The 17,216-nt window shown below is 32.4% G+C and overlaps 2 protein-coding genes across 4 annotated transcripts; both read right to left on the reverse strand.

Moving 5' to 3' along the window:
- Positions 1-6,514: 6,514 nt before the first annotated feature.
- On the reverse strand, positions 6,515-9,539 carry LOC130973772 (DNA oxidative demethylase ALKBH2). 2 transcript variants are annotated; one of them, XM_057898428.1, is made up of 5 exons: positions 9,265-9,539; positions 8,555-8,671; positions 8,268-8,457; positions 7,623-7,775; positions 6,515-7,046 (listed from the first exon to the last, which is right to left on the reverse strand). In XM_057898428.1, the coding sequence occupies exons 1-5, from the start codon at positions 9,478-9,480 to the stop codon at positions 7,039-7,041; spliced, it is 684 nt and encodes a 227-aa protein (XP_057754411.1). In that variant the 5' UTR covers positions 9,481-9,539; the 3' UTR covers positions 6,515-7,038. The 2 variants fall into 2 exon arrangements, with proteins under 2 accessions (XP_057754411.1, XP_057754412.1); XM_057898429.1 differs by having other exon boundaries at positions 6,515-7,775.
- A 1,977-nt stretch (positions 9,540-11,516) lies between these two features.
- LOC130973510 (protein C2-DOMAIN ABA-RELATED 11) lies at positions 11,517-14,110 on the reverse strand. Of its 2 annotated transcripts, none has more exons than XM_057898070.1 (4): positions 13,961-14,110; positions 13,216-13,338; positions 13,010-13,105; positions 11,517-12,100 (listed from the first exon to the last, which is right to left on the reverse strand). In XM_057898070.1, the coding sequence occupies exons 2-4, from the start codon at positions 13,324-13,326 to the stop codon at positions 11,807-11,809; spliced, it is 501 nt and encodes a 166-aa protein (XP_057754053.1). In that variant the 5' UTR covers positions 13,327-13,338; positions 13,961-14,110; the 3' UTR covers positions 11,517-11,806. The 2 variants fall into 2 exon arrangements, with proteins under 2 accessions (XP_057754053.1, XP_057754054.1); XM_057898071.1 differs by lacking the exon at positions 13,961-14,110 and adding an exon at positions 13,631-13,954.
- Between the last annotated feature and the right edge of the window lie 3,106 nt (positions 14,111-17,216).

The raw sequence follows: 17,216 nt of genomic DNA on the forward strand, positions 1-17,216 counted from the left end.
AGAGCAAGAATATTGTACGCCGTCAACATTTCAGAATATAATATAGATCATACTCTCATTGCTGCATTAGTTGAAAGATGGAGACCAATGTCACACCTTCCATTTTTCTTATGGAGAATGTACTGTGACGTTAGAAAATATTGCAGTATATCCAGGTTTGCGGGTTAATGGTGAATTTGTCTATGGAGTTAATGGTTTAGATGTTGATAACCTTAAACAATTGTGCTTGGATAATTTTAGAGTTAAAATTGAAGATTCGGATTTTTCTAGACACAAAATAAAATTCACATTCCTCCGGCGTATTTATAGGCAATATACTACTCTAGAGCAAAAAGGCCTAAGTTTATACAAGTCAGAAAACTTAGTCCACGAAAAATATCTTCCACTGATAATAAACTTGGACTACTATAAAAATTTAAGTTGGGAATCTGCATGCCTCGCCGATTTATACCGAGGATTATGTCAAGCTTCACGTGACGGAGTAGATCAAATAAGTGGTTGTACCATTTTACTACAATCGTGGGCATGGCTTAGGCTTTCATTGTTATGTCCGTGCCATATTTGTCTTACTCATTTCCATTAGCACGGATGTTTGTATCATAATATAAAATTTATCTGCTAAATTACATTTCCATATTAAAATACTGAACTTGACATATTTAACGCAGTTGGGAGGGATGGGAGATTCCTCGACATTGAAAATTTCATTGTGTAGTCGCAAAACAGAATCGCATAGACCACATATCCATTAATGAGGTGAGGTTTTAAAAAAATTTACATTAATATATTTTCGGTTATATAGTGTTATCTGATCATGAGTTGCTTTGGGTTAACACAGTTTCAATGGCGGCCATATCAAGATGTGCATGTGGCAATGATAGTTCCACCTGATATTATGCATGACATTCAGCAACGATGTGCCTATCATTGTCAAGTGACATCCAGCTGACTGAGTTATGCGTCAATTTGGTTGGTAAGTAAGCCTAAAGATCTTGTGGATCTTAAAGATAGCCACAACAGAGACTTAAGACCATCTCCAGTAAAGACCATCTCCAGTAGGAAACTCATCCCAATTCTTATTTATAGCCCACCTGTCATAAAAAGTAACTTCACCTCAGCTTTTGCGTCATAAACAGGAAATAAGAACTCAAAGCATCTCTCTCTTCTCCATTAGAAGGAACTAACTTCAGTCCCTATTGTGGTCCCACTTAATTAATTAATTAAAATACTTAAAATTAATGTAATTAATTTTTTTCAATAATATATTTTAAATTTATAAATTTAAAAATAATTCATTATTAAAAGATATTAATATTAAATAAATTCATATATAACAATAATACACAATATATAATTCGAGATTACACTAATTTGTAAAATGAAAAAACTACCATTTGTACCCATGAACTTTGCGAATGCTGACAAAAGTACCCATGGAAGAAGAAAAGTGACTTTGTACCCATGAAAGGCTGGATCCGTCTGTCGATAATACCCGAACATCATTAAAACGTTAGCTCTGTTAACTTAAAAGCCAACATGGCACATTAAGTGCTTACCTGGCTTTTGATTTTTAATTTGAATTTTTTTAAGAACCTTCCAAGTGGATAACAGCAGAGGATGTGACAAGAAGAAAGAAGCTATGGCTAGTGGAGGAGCTGCAGCAGGTAGTGGTAGTCAGCATCAGGGTGTAGCAGCAACAACTGAAGGTATGGGTGTTGATGATCTTGATGAGGATGCTGCTAGAGAGCAAGAGATGTATTGGGAAGAGACTTTGGAGGCAGCAGATGCTGAAGCATCAGCTTCAGATTCACCCAGTGTAAGTTATTTATATCCACTCTCTTTTTCTACTTATTGGCATGAAGATAAATTTATCTTGCATTAAAAATTTAAGTTAATGCAATTATCCATTTATAGGTGAATGTTGATGATCTGAACTGTGTGAATCCTTCTGAAGAACCTATGGCAGTAAGACCTCCACCTTCTAACTCCTCTACTGCATATGTGCCACCTAGGCCTATCATAAATCCAACCATGTCCAAGAGACCAATTAGAAGGAGAAACGTTAAGAGGCCACCACCGTCACAACCTTCTTCCCTCAGACCTGTCCTACCACAACCTACTCCCATAACGCCTACCACACCACAACTTTCTGTTGTTAGGCCTACATCACCAACTAACCAACCGCCTCCAAGAGTTACCAGACAAACAATGCATGGTGCAAGTCGAGGGACCACTACACGATTTATGTGATTCATGCCAACTCCACCATCCACAATTCAAACACCAGGCAGATGGCTAGTACCTGGGTTCCGTCCACCAACAGGAGCATCTTCAAGTGGCAATAACAACGGAGTTTCTAGTGGCAGCAGCAACTCTACACCCAACAAATAGAATTTTCTAGTGTGAATTTGTTTTTTGATGAAGTACTTACTATAATGAGAGTTCTATGAACTCTGATACTATGGTCTTTTTGTGACTTATGCCTAGTGCTTAAACAGCACAACTTGATGCTTTCATGTTCATGGTTTGTATTGGTTCTATTAGGTACATTTGATTTGTTACTGCTACATCAAACTCATATCCTCGTTTTGAAGCTTTTGTTGATAACTGCATATGAGTAAATTACTTCAAGGTTTATTATAGTTTATGGAATGAATATTTAGTTCCATTTTCAGGTTACAACTTAGCTATATATTTACAATACCATGTTTCTGGCTAGATTAAGACAAATCACGACATTTATATTTCTTTTTTTTTTCAAAATTGAGTTAACTCCAATCTAACAGATATCAAATACATTAACAATCATGGACATTAATGTCATAACACAACTTGACTTTTTCCACAATAAGTGAAAATAGTAACAGAGTTTCGAAGTTCATCATCATTAAAATCAAACAGCTTCGAAGTTCATCATCATTGAAACCAAAAAGTTGCACAAAAAGACCCCAGGACAACATACACCATAACCACAGTTACATATTGATTAATTGAAGTAGATTCAGCCCTACACAAATCAGTAAACTCAAAAAAATAATTATAATCCATGACCTAATAGTTCTAATTTCACCCTGGAGCTTCCCTATCTTTAACAAGATCTTCACACTATTCTCTTGAATCTTTCTTCTTTTCCCAGTGACATTGACCTAATGGTTACCACATGAGCTATCTTGATTTTTTCTAACAAGGGCTCTTGCCACTCCCTCCCATCCTCCGTCAATCTCATCCACCCATACAAAATACTTGCAATCCATCGTTTGTAGTAAAGGGAGGAATAAGGAATCATTCACAATAAGTTAATCTGATCAGAAGCACAAAAACAAAAGGACTTACCTTCCATAGAGGACACCTTACGAACCATCTCCCTGGATTTGTTAAGGTTCTAGATTGTAGCAACACCACATCCTGTCCATAAAAGTATTTTCCAGGCAAAGTCTTCTCTTCATTCCTCTTGGAAGACGAAGTCCCTTCTTTGCTGATGCTTCCAATCGAAAAACATTGGTTACCTCTGCTTCTCCTAGACATTCTAGGGTTTTCAAATTGAAATTGGGGAAATAGTTGAGGATAAATTAGGGAAATGAGTGATGTTATAACGGTATATTTATACTTGGACACGTTAGACTGCTGATTCAAAAGCCAAGTAAGCACTTAACGTGCCATGTTGACTTTTAAGTTAACAGAGCTAACGTTTTAATGACGTTCGGGTACTATCGACAGACGGATCCAGCCTTTCATGGGTACAAAGTCACTTTTCTTCTTCCATGGGTACTTTTGTCAGCGTTCGCAAAGTTCATGGGTACAAATGGTAGTTTTTCCTTGTAAAATTACTTAATACAAAGAAAAACATAATTAAGCTCTATAGTTGACGACAAGCATTGTAAAATTGCCATATGTGTTCAATCAAGTCCTCTTTCAATTGTCTATGCTGCTGCTTATTTTGAAGTTGGGCATTTCTTTGGAGAAATTGATAGTATAGTACAAAATCCTCTTCTCCCAGCTAAGGTTGTGATAAGCCATTTTCGACATCATCATACTCTAAGCCTGAGCAAAATTTTCTGCATAAGTGTCTCTTTCATCCTCAACAATCATATTATGCAATATAATACAAGCTCTCATTATGTTGGCAAGCTTCTTCTTTTCCCAAAAGCAAGCTGGACCACGTATAATTGTAAAGCATGCTTGCAACACTCCAAATGCTCGCTCTACATCTTTTCTTTGTCATTTTTGGTATTGTGCAAATAACTTGCGTTTTTCTCCTTGTGGTTTTGAGATTGATTTGACAAATGTGGCTCATTCAGGATAAATACCGTCTGCTAAATAGTATCCCATAGTATCATTATTATCATTAATAGTATAATTTACCTCCGGAGCACGGTCATTTAGAATATCATCGAACACTGGAGAACGATCTAACACGTTGATATCGTTATTTGAACCAGAAACTCCAAAAAACGCATGCCATATCCAAAGGTCTGAAGATGCTACAACCTCTCGAGTACTATGGTTGCAACCCCACAATAACCACTCATGTACAAACCTTTTCATGCATTTGGACAATTTTTCCATTGCCAATACATGCAGTCAATGCTACCCAACATGTCAAGGAAGCCACGACCCTCCGCCATTTGTAGCAGGCGTCGTATGTCATTTGGATTGGGTTTTCGCAAATATTCATCCTCGAACATCAAAATGATACCTTCAACAATTTTTCCAAGCATTCAATTGTAGTGCTCTCGCTTATGCGCACATAATCATCAACAGCATCATCTGCTATGCCATATGCTAACATCCGTATCGCAGCGGTACATTTTTGGAGTGGCGACAAGCCTTTTCTTCCAATTGCATCGACCCTCTGTTGGAAATACGAATAGACGTTTGAGAGAGCGTCTACTATCCGAAGGAACACATATCTTCTCATTCGAAATCTCCGTCGAAAAATGTTAGCATTATACACTAGTTCATCGAAAAAGTGTGAGAATAGAAGTGTATCTAAGTGGTGTATATAGAGTAACAAAATATTAATTTATTAATAATAACAGTAACGGCTAGTTTCTAACGGCTAATTTTGCAACGGCTAACTAAATATAATAATGTAAATCATTAATTAAATAAAAATTTAATCATTTTATTAATTAATTATTATAATTATTAATAAATTAAATATGATTTAATTATTTTATATAATTATATATAATTATATAAAATAATTAAATCATATTTAATTTATTAATAATTATAATAATTAATTATATATGTAAAGTATAATATATCTAACGGTCAGTTCACATATGTATTATGTATATAAAATATTAATTTTATTAATAAAATATCATTTCTTTGAAAGGAAGGGAGTCCCTCTGCGTAGGGCTTCTATTGCTTTGAAACTCGTGAAGGAACTCACTTTTTGTTTACTTCAATGGTAGGTCCTCATTTTTTTACTGACACATAGTAAATGAGGCTCTAAATTCTTAAATTCTTCTACCATTGGAATTGCTTTAAGGGGTCGTAACTATGAGAATTGGGATGACATTCATTCTATCTGGATTGCGGCTTGAGTCCAACGACGACAATCATTGATGAATGGAGACCCTACTACTGACTATAGACCATCTAACATTTATATGGATTGGTATCGTCGCACAAACCAAATGCATTTTTCGCCACATAGGTTCGCTTGCACGACCCAAGACTTGATCAAGTTTCTGAGCTATGGCAACGTTTTGCTGTTGTTCCACCCATGCAATCGATGTAGGAGTTCATGGCATCTGACTACCATCACTATCATCAAGGGACTCAATAGTATCTTCAACCGTAAGCTTCAAGAGCTATTGTAGATGGTGGCCAACTTCAAAGACGGATTGCGAGCGATTGGTCAAACAATACGCTGATGTTTCGTGGCAATCTGTTAACGTAAGCACATCATCTTCGAGTCACTCTAACTTTTGTTTCCACTTTGGAAGAGGATTTTCTAGTAGGTGACCAAATTTGTTTGAAAACGACTATAATTATGGAACATTGTTCGCACATCGCCGTTGTTATTTATTATAAGTTCTCAAAAACTAGTATTTCCATTGTTAAAACAGAATGGAAGTCTAAACCTTACATCGACCACATTTAAGCACTGATAAATTAACATTTTCAATACTTCAAATGGGATGGTTTCAAAAATACTTGAGAAAACTAGATTTTTACATCTAAATTATATTCCCATAATCACAACTTATAATAGATCCATTAAAATATATTAACATAGCAATACTTGTATAATCCATTTTTTCAGTTTTTTTTTTTTTTTTTTTTGTCAAGAAATTTCTTTTGGTGCTCAAGAGCTAAAACCACAAATAAAATAAAAGAAAAGCGGGACGGGAAAACTGAAAACATACAGAAGAGAAGAGAGAAAGAGGCTTCAAGTTTAAGATGATGAAGAAATGAAGTGAAAAAATAAAAATGCACACAAAATAAATAACTGAAGTTTATTATTTAAATTTTCGAATTAATTTTTTTCATACAGCACATTAATTAATATTAATATACACCATATATGCACACCAAAGACCAATACAACCACCATCTTTAAGTTGGTCAAATAATTAACTCAATCATCTACTTAAGTAACTGTCAAACAACAACAACAACAAAGCCTTGTCCCACTAAGTGGGGTCGGCTACATGAATCAAATGACGCCATTGTGCTCTGTCATGTATCATGTCTACAGAGAGACCGTTTACATGTAGATCTCGTTTGACCACCTCATGGATAGTCTTCTTAGGTCTTCCTCTGCTTTTCGCCCTTTGTCCATCTTCCATCTCATCCACCCTCCTGACTGGATGTTCTATCGGTCTTCTTCTCACATGTCCAAACCACCTGAGACGCGATTCCACCATCTTTTCCACAATGGGTGCTACTCCAACTCTCTCCCTTATATCTTCATTCCTTATTTTATCCAATCGCGTGTGACCACTCATCCATCTCAACATCTTCATCTCTGCCACACTCAGCTTATGTTCGTACTCCCCTTTAGCCGCCCAACACTCCTACTTAAGTAACTGTCACGTTAAAAAAAAATACAATTCACTTCTAAACTTTGTGCTTATACTTCACTTCTGCAAGTAGTAGCTGGCTCATAGGTCACCCTCTTCCAGCAAAGTAACATTATAATAAGGTTATCTGTTCCCTGCTCTATCAAAGCCACTTTCTAATTTGGAATTCAAGTTCCATCTCAGCAGAAAAAACAATGCGATTATGAACATTGAACTGGTGTTTTCTTTTAAGATAACTGACGTAGAAGAATGCTAAATCTTTCAATTCACAGTATAGCCTTTAATCAATGGATGACAATTAAATTTTGTATTACATGAAAGGCTTCATAACTCCATGCAGAAGCAGTAGTAACCATAGAGCTTTACATATAAAATCCAAGTCTACCATTTTTGTACTCAAGTTAGGAGAAAATATCCTACAAAGTTTTACATTTTCGTATCAACTTGTCAAAGAAACTAGTCAGTAATCCTATAATAATGCCAGAAGCAGATTTACAACAATGCATGATCATATTCCAAAAGCTGGACCCTGTCCAAAAATCTTTCAAAAAACACGTCGAAAGGTAAGATTAATGCGTGTACCGTTCACTTTTGCACGCTTAGGGACAGAGTGAATCCAATCCCTTTGGGTATAGCCTCTCATCACCAAAAGGGATCCATGCTTTAGTCTAAAGGTGTGCTGATCAGCATGGCTACTCTTCTTTAATCGCTTTCTTGCAGGCTCATCACTTCCATCTGAAGTTCCACACCAAAAGGATAATGTATTCATGAATAACCAACTAAAAAAATTCAACTGTTATTGCATAAATTTCAGGGAGAGAAAAACTCACAAACATAGACTCTCCGGAGCTAATTGTAGAATTCAGAACTGGAAAAACTTAGAAACCCTCAATGCCATTGAGGTAAGAGAGATTAAGAGTTTTATATACGAATTTTATTTCATTTGACTTAAAATACCAAAGTTAAATTTTTACACAGACATCTAGTCATGAATAGTTAATCAACCGAAAAAAAAAAAAGAAAACTAGACTCAACCACCTACTAATTTAAAAGTATTGTAAACAGAAGCATAAAATTGGATGACTTTAGACAAACAGACATTAAAATCAAGGAACAAAATCCCCAAATGCTTCTAGAAATGCACACTACAAGTTCCCATACTACAAAAAAAAAAAAAAAAAACCCATGTGAAACAGATGCATAATGCAGTGACAGAAGAAGTCATACCACAAGATTTTTTACATTGCTTCTTCTTCAGGAAGAAATCACGTTCGCATCCAAGAGATATCGAAGCAATTTCGGGCGTTGATCCATAAAGCTTCTCATCATCAGCATGCCAACCAACATAGTCATCACCACCTTTATACCTATTTAAGAGTACGCTATTAAAACTACTCCCAGGAAGAGCTTTAAGGACCTTCAAGAAATTAAATAGAAAATATTCAGTAACATCAACAAATAACATCATTCAAGTACATTATCATAGTCACAATTGATCAGAAAGTCATTCTTACAACATCCAAGATGTCTTTAAGCAGTGGAAAATCATCCCAAGTATATGCATGCGGTTGATAGCCACTGTAAGTCAACTCAGTCAACCCAGGACTTGCAACATAACATGTATCTCGAGGCTGCACAGAATCACATCACAAGGTTAACCACATTTATGAAAGATTGTTTATTTCTATATACATTTATGAAAGTGGTTAATTTTTTAGATAGTGGTTGTTAAGTTGTGGAAGTTAATCACCTGGATAAAAGTGGTTTCATTTGGGAAAATTCAGGCAGAAGTTAATTAGTTTAGTCCATGTAACTCACATTCAGTTGTTTTCGTGTGAATTCATAGTTGAAAATGTTAAATGCTAATTTAGTTGTCAAATTATCTAAGATTCTCAACTATCAGTTTCACATAAAGACAGTTTCCACAACAAAATAAACTCAATCAAAATAGAGAAATTGAAAATAAAACTAATACATGTTCTTAGGATTGAGACACTCTTGAGTGCAAATTTTCCTTTACACAAACTTCCATTATGCATTGTTGTAACAATAGAAGTCCTACGTAACATGCATGATTGGTTTCACATTGCATAAAAATAAACATTAGTATTTTACAATTAAAGAGGGGTTAACAAAAGAAACAATGAGGCATGCGACAAAAGAAACGAAAGATGAGATTTTGAAGGAAGCAGAGGATTTGATATGAGTTGAATTTGTGAATAACCTGAAGGAAGGATTTTCCGAAGACGCGAACGGTGGGTCTGGTCCATGAGATATGGTTATCGAGGTAATGGAACCATTGCCATGAGTCTTCGTAGGGAATTAAGCGCTGAATGTAAACGACGTCGCTTCCGTTACCCAGGTCCACAGTCTCCGTCTTCTTCGCGGTGTCATTAGGGTTCGCTGCTTCAGACACCGCCTTCAGCTTCAACACATTCATTGATCGTAACTCTTCTCAACGGTGCTCTTCTTTTTCCTTTTTTTTTTTTTTAATTTTTGTTATTGACAAACGCATATTGCTGAGAATGAGATATACTATTTTTCTCTCCATTTGTAAATTAAATTTTGATATACCCAAAACGTTTTGGTTCGGAAAAAAAAAAAATATTAAGATACTTAAACTAAAAGAAAGATATATAAGTTATTCCTTCACACTAATTTATTTACAATGGATCTGACCTTAATATAATAAGGATTTCGCTAGAGACAACGTAGAATGTGTATGATGAGTTATTCAATTACAAAATGAACATTTTTCATATTATTTAGAATAATCATTCGAATATTAAGGATAATAAACATTTTCTCAAAAACTTAAACTAATTTTGAGATTCACTGAGAATTGAACTCTTATTCTTTTGAATCTAGCACTCTATTACCATATTATGATATCACTCATCCCAAAAATTTTAGTTGATGGAAAAAAGTAACATTATTGGTTATATCTCTAATACTCTATAAACTTCCATTGTACAAATATTCCATTGGCTCCTCATATCCGTTAGGGAGACAATGAACTATTTATACAATGTATACAATGGGTTATTCAATTACAAAATGAATATTCCCCATACTATTTAGAATAATCATCCAAATATTAGAGATAATAAACATCTTTCCAAAATATCTGACCAAAAAAAACTTAGGAACCTATTTAAATATATAGAATTTAGGTAATTTTGATACACTTCAACAAACGGTTATAAATATATAAAAAATAAATAATAATTCTATTATGTCTATCTCTTTCATAATAGATATTATTTTGATACTAGTATTTTTTAAATATGTGTTTTTTGTTTTATTAATAAAAAATTTATGTAAATATATAATTAATTAATAATAATTATATTTTTATACAAGTGTAAAAAATATTTGGTATATAAATAATATTTTTTTTAAAATTAAGTGTACACTATTAGCGTATCCAATTTATATTTTAGTAATAAATTAAATTTTAATTACTACTATATATAATTAACAATCATATTAGGCATACATTAAAATCAGTCACTAATATAAAATACACATAAAAATACAAAATATATAAAAATAAGTTAAACCACACGTATATTTATATATAAATATATAGTAGTTAATTTTAATAGATGGTTTTAGTATGCAAATAATATTTTTACGTAACTAGATATAAATATAAAACTTTAAATATACTATATTGTTATAAATTTATCACATATTTTATTAATAAAAAATTGATGTACAAATATTCTTATGCAAATTCCAAAAGACTAAAATTCAGAAATACTATATACACTAAAAATCATGTAATATAATGGAGAGTATATTTTTTAAACATTACAAAATATATATTTTTAAAAAAAATTATGCACCAAATGTCTCATATATCTCTTATATTCTCTAGATACTAGGGCTGTCAAACGGGCTAGCCCGGCCCATTTAGGCCAAGCCCATTAAGCCCATGGGTTAAACGGGCTGGCCCATTTAAACCCGCTTTATTCGCGGGCCAAAATTTTTTGGCCCGGACCATTTATAGTCAGCCCGATGGGTTAAACGGGCCAGCCCGTTTATCATTTTATTTTATTTTTTGAAAAATATTTTGACAAAAATACCACTTTTAGGTCAAAAACCATTTAAAAAATTTTTTTTTTTAGTTGATAGGTCGGATTTTCGGGTCGGATCGGGAAAAATATTAGCTAAAAGTGTTACTTTCTTTAAAAAAAAATGAAAAAAAAATTAAACGGGCCACCCGTTTAGCCCGCGGGCTAGCCCGTTTAACCCGTCATTTTTTTCGGGTTAATCGGGCTCAGCCCGTTTAGCCCGAAATTTAAACGGACTTAATTTTAGGGGCAAAGCCCGCCCATTTAAACGGGTAAACGGGCTGGCCCGATGGGTTTAGCCCATTTTGACGGCCTACTAGATACGGTAGATATTCCACATGTTTGAAAAAAAGAAACTATGAACCTTCTAACTAGCCTGGTGATTGAGGTGACTATGAACAACAAATCCAACTCAAAAAAAGTTTAGATACTAAAGTAAGGACCACATTACAACAAAAGAAAAAGAAAGCACACCATAATACAGACTGAATAAGCCATACATATATCACAACTGGTTCATATCTATCACACTAGCTGCTAACTTACAATTGAATCTGCATCTATAAATCAAAAGGAATTAATCAAAACCATTATTTAACTACACAAACATATAAATCTTTTTACAAATTATGATCTTGTTAGAAGAGTTGGTACTCTTGATATGCCCACTTGCAAATTCTGCACTAGCTATGTTTTGGTGGTAACATTTTTGACCAACTTGATGGTCAATTCTACCTCGCCGGACTCCACCCCGCGCAGCCTTAACCAAACATTCTGCGCAACCTCGCCATTTACGCAATTGATACTGCTTTCGCGGACGAGGCAGTTTTCGTTGTCAGGTATGACCTTCCTTAATGTTGTTTCACCTGATGAGACTCCTAAGATATCTCTTAATCTAGCTGCAGAGACCAATGGTTGAAGGTTGAGGAATGCATTTCCCATCTTGTCATCAGATTTCAAAAGATCTTTATCAAACACTTCCTATATAATCAAAAGAAAACAACACATAAATGACATAATAAATAATGCCTTCAACTTAGAATCTGAAAATTTTCCACAAGAAAAATTAGCAATATATGGCAGAAATTTCAGCAGAATATATGCATCAACATGAGGAACTGATGTTTAAACCTTCAAGGAGGCATAGAAAGCAAGTCTAACAGAGGATCTGGTGGTCATTGGCATGTGATTTTAACATTGGCAAAGGTCAGAAGAAGACTAATCTAGTTTCGAGTATAACCAGACTTGCTCTTTCAACTGGTGTTCTTTTTGAACCTGGGTTTTCCTAGGGACCTTAGTGTACCATTATGCCAACACCGGTGTTCGTATTCAAATACAGGAACACACAACATACTAGGGGAGCTTCATTTAAATAGACCTTACAACAGTGTTTGTAAAAATGAATATCGATGCACCAGATGAGGTGAAAATCTATCAATGGAATCTGCTGATGCTGCACAACAGAATGCTTGCTTTAGCAATTCTTCACTTTTGTGACACTAAATGAATGGACCTGAATCACAAGGTTGTTAAAGATACAACATTTTTTAGGTATACTATTACCATTATGGAACATTTTCGTCTTTGCGACCTATGTAGACCCTATTACCAAGAATCTGACTAATCTAGCTAGAGGAGATGTGGCTGCCTATCACATTGGGTAACCAGCAAGCTTGCCAACTACTTAACCAACCTGGTGCTGGTTACCCTTCTGGATTATTATTTAGTTTTTCTATTCAAAATTAAGAATTTGGAAGAAAATATTGGGAAATTTGATATCTTGGATTCACCTACTTATATATTTCAAAAATCGGCATGAATATAAACCTTCATGGTTTGAACTGTTTACAAAGTCTTAAATCTCCAAATTCCTGCATCAGAAAAACTCACCAAATTCAGAACTCCCAAAGGTTCAGTGAGGGTGAAATTCAGCTCTTCATTCCAAACAGGATTCAAGCAGCTGTTAATGACTTTGGTCTTTGCTGTCTGGAACAAAGTTTAATTGAACATTGTTTCAAACACCTTTAGAGGTTACAAAATGCTGCACAATGTTGAAACAAGCCGAAATCGAAATCGAAATACGAAATCCTATTTACCTGATTGCCTAGTTTGAGGACAACATAAGGATCACTGCTCTTGAAATCCCGGATCACCAACTTCTTCCCTTGCACCACTATGATTTTGAGCTGCCCCAATTGTTCACCCATTAATGTTACTTCCTGTTAACAAGTTTAATTCACTAATCAGCCAAAGGTAGGTAAAGACTAGAGATCAGAATTCAAACACAAAATATGCAGATAAATAACAAAGAAACATAACCTCCCCCACCAAAAAAAATCTTATTTTTCTTTTGAACCAAATGATGTTCTTCAATTTTTTTAACAAAAGAAATGTTTTTTCCCCCCAAAAGAATAACCAAGAAAGTAAACAAGACAATACAAGAATAAACCATGCATATTCTGGTGGAGAAATACTCAAAAGAACTGAGTCAAAATTAGAAATTTCACTTACCCAAAACAGAAGTAAGCTTTTTTTTTTTTGCCCCCTTCAATTAACTTTAAAATAATTGAAAATCAGCTAAAAAAACAACAGCATCATGGAACCAAGAAAGAAAGACATGGATTATTCAAGCAGAAAAGAAAGAAGCAGGTGGAGAATGGAGAGTATACATGTATTTCTCAGTGAATCCAAATCAAATAAACAAACTAAATGAATATTTATAAAGTAGGACCCCAATGTTCATGGTTCTTTTTTTAAACAACATTTGATTGATTATTAAAGAATGGATTGGATATGCCTTTTGTGGAAGGTAGAAGCCATGAAAAAGAGAGAAGAACTCACCAATGGGATGTGCAAAGCAAAGCACTCAGCAAAGCACTGATTTTAAAGGCAGTGGAACAGCAAAGCAATAAAGTTGCAAAGCACAGAGATCTCACTGCCACATTTTTATAGGCACATGCATAAGATATCTTCGAAAGTATTTTTAATCGGTGAAACTGAAATGTTATTATATTCATTATTTTATATATATATATATATTTTATTTATTTTGGGAATTAAACTTTGATTGTATAAACATCAAAATAATTTATTGAGTGTCTTTTAAAATGTATTATAAAATTAGAATTCTTTTAATTTATAGAGAATTGACAGAAATTCTCTTTGAAATTATAGTTAATTATTATTTAAAATTTTATCTAAAAAAATTTGAGAATTAGCACTTTTATTTTATATTGGTCAACATTTTTAATTTTGTTGTCTAGTATTATATTTTTAATTAATATTTTAAATATTATTAGTTAATTATTGGTAAAAATTATAAATTATCTTTTAAAATATATTATAAAATTTGAATTTTTTTCAATTTATAAAGAATTGACAGAAATTCTCTTTAAAATTATAACTAATTATTATTTAAAAGTTTACCTAAGAGAAAAACTTGAGGATTATAACTTTAATTTATATTGATTAATATTTTTAACTAATAACTCAATATTTTTAATTTAATCATCTAATATTATATTTTTAGTTAATACTTTTAAATATTATTAGCTAATTCCTAACTAAAATTTATAAATTGTGATGATCCTACTCTTTTTTCGAATATATCAGAAGAAATTATGTAAAACCTTATGTTACATTTTTTTTTTCACGGTATTTTCTAATCCAGTAGGTCAAAAACTAATCCATTGCGATAATAAACTAACCAATAAACCAACTCAACTTGGTGACAACCTTATGTTACATAGCCGGCCATTATATGAGTAATATATAGTTAATTTAAGAAAAGATAAGAAAATCAATTAATGAAGAGATTAGTAAAAAATGAAAGGTAGATGAGAAAAATGTTGGTCAAAGGTCAAAGGATATGATGAGGTTTGATGGACTGTGTTGGGCCGTAGGATTGACCAGACTTGGTCCTTTTTTATAATTACTTCTTTGAAAGTGAAAAAATAACAAATTAACAATACTCACTCAAATTAAATGCATGCGTGCGCCTTCTTTTCCGACTCTGACCCTCAATCACTGCCTCTTTTTTCTTTTTTCATTCTTCATTCTTCACACTTCACACCGTACCAACACTACTAATGTCTTATTAATTATTATTATTATTAGGGAGAAACTCGTAGATAATTAGAATTGCCTTCATATGAAATGAAAATTTAATAACGGATACAACACTTATTATTATTATTATTATTATTATTATTATTATTATTATTATTCACAAATTTTGTCAAATTGCATTTTTTTAGATATATATTACGGATACTAATGTGCTCTAGGTAAAAAGTAATCTGTTATTAAAAATAATAAATAAACTTGCAAGTTATAGACTTATCTTTTTCCTTTTTATGAAAAAAATATGCAACCCATTAGAAAGTTTAGAAAAATGATTAACTTGATTAGTAGGTTAGCATTTTAAATATCAACCATTCATATATAACAATAACAAAATAAAAATTAAGATTTGTCTAATTAATAAGAAGTGTAATATTCTTTATTTAAATAACAATAATAATAGTTTAATTTTAATGTATTTAGACAATGCATTGATGATATAAATTTTTTAAGAACCTCCTATACATACAAGTCTTTTTGACTTAGTGGATGTTTGGGCGCCATTATTTTGTTAAAAAAAGATCTTTTTTTAATAAAAAAAGATTTTTTTTATTTTTTAACGTGTTTGGCAAATTTCTAGTAGTAAAAGTAAAAGCACTAGTAAAATAAAAAAAGATCTTTTTTGAGAAGCTGTAATTTACATCTTTTTTTAAAAGATCTTTTTTCCTTAAAAAAAAGATGTTTTTCGTATAATAAATAAACAAAAAAGTACTTTTATATTGTTATACCCAAACATAATTGATAGATAAAAAGACCTTTTTACATGAGATATCCAAACATAAAATTACTTTTGCTTTTCAATAAGATCTTTTAAAAAAAGATAACTCGAAAAAAAATCTTTCTTAGAAGCTCACCCAAACAAGCTTACAAGTTTTATAAGTTGGTACAAATCCAACAAAACATACACGCATTACTCCCACATTCAAGAGTAAATATACACACGTTATTCAACCACTTCCTGTTTTCAAAGCGTGCTACTCACCATGCATTATGAACGACTCTTCTTCTTCCTCCATGAAAACGAGTTTCTTGCCAAATTTATTCGATCTCTTTCGTGCGTTCTCTCTTCGCCTTTTCATTCGTTGTTTTACCTGCATTTATCACTGGTATTCTTGCTTCGTTTTTTTTCGATTTTCATTGTTTCCGAAATCAAGCTTTGAAATTGTTTTGAAGATAATGGATCTTTAGAAATACACCCAAACGATTATAAGAATACACCCAAAAGATTACAGAAATATACCCAAAGGATTACAAAAATACACCCAAAATTCATTGAAGTACACCTTATGCATAATTCAGAACTCTTTCTCTTTTTCCTCATCATCTTCTGCTGCTTCTTCTTCTTCATTTTCTTATTCCATATTCTCATAATTCTTTTTGGGAGAAAAATATCAAACAAAGAAGAAAAAAATACATAATGTTGCAAAATCAAAAGAAGAACGAGAAAAAATACGACGATGAAGATGGAACAGTTTAAAAACGATTTCAGAGCTTGATGTAAAAAAATAATAGAAATCGAGAATAACGAATAAAGAAAACACAGAGAAAAGCACGTAAATGAAGAAGGAGAAAGAGAAGGCAAGAAATTCGAAAAAGAAAACGGAATCCTTTCAAAAATTAAAAATCTGTTAGAGACGCGTTTGAGCGTAATATCAATTAGTGAACTTGTAAGACTTGTATAGCAGAATCATTTGTATGTAGATATTAATTCATTTTTTTAATACATTTATCTAATTAAATTTTTAAATAGTAAATTTAAAAATTAGTTATTTTTAATTGTGATAATATTCAATTGAATGTCTATATAAAATTATTTTACAAAATTAAAATTAAATTTTAATAATAATAAGATCTAATTATTCTATTAGTCTTTATAATTTTACTAAATTTATAATTAATTTTTTTATTTTTTTAATTGGATCTCTATATTATTTTTAATTTTGTAATTAAGTTTTTTTTAGTGTAAAATATATTA

The sequence above is a fragment of the Arachis stenosperma genome, chromosome 4 (assembly GCF_014773155.1).
Source record: "Arachis stenosperma cultivar V10309 chromosome 4, arast.V10309.gnm1.PFL2, whole genome shotgun sequence".
Lineage (NCBI taxonomy): Eukaryota > Viridiplantae > Streptophyta > Magnoliopsida > Fabales > Fabaceae > Arachis > Arachis stenosperma.

What these genes read in the sequence shown, in the direction of transcription:
- LOC130973772 (XM_057898429.1), bottom strand. Translation starts at nt 9,480, where the DNA reads ATGAATGTGTTGAAGCTGAAGGCGGTGTCTGAAGCAGCGAACCCTAAT. An exon ending in TCGGAAAATCCTTCCTTCAG is followed by an intron (nt 8,672 to 9,264) that starts GTTATTCACAAA and finishes GATTCTGTGCAG; the next exon opens with CCTCGAGATACATGTTATGT. An exon ending in GCAATGTAAAAAATCTTGTG is followed by an intron (nt 7,776 to 8,267) that starts GTATGACTTCTT and finishes GTGGAACTTCAG; the next exon opens with ATGGAAGTGATGAGCCTGCA.
- LOC130973510 (XM_057898070.1), bottom strand. Translation starts at nt 13,326, where the DNA reads ATGGGTGAACAATTGGGGCAGCTCAAAATCATAGTGGTGCAAGGGAAG. An exon ending in TCCTCAAACTAGGCAATCAG is followed by an intron (nt 13,106 to 13,215) that starts GTAAATAGGATT and finishes ACTTTGTTCCAG; the next exon opens with ACAGCAAAGACCAAAGTCAT. An exon ending in CTTTGGGAGTTCTGAATTTG is followed by an intron (nt 12,101 to 13,009) that starts GTGAGTTTTTCT and finishes TTGATTATATAG; the next exon opens with GAAGTGTTTGATAAAGATCT.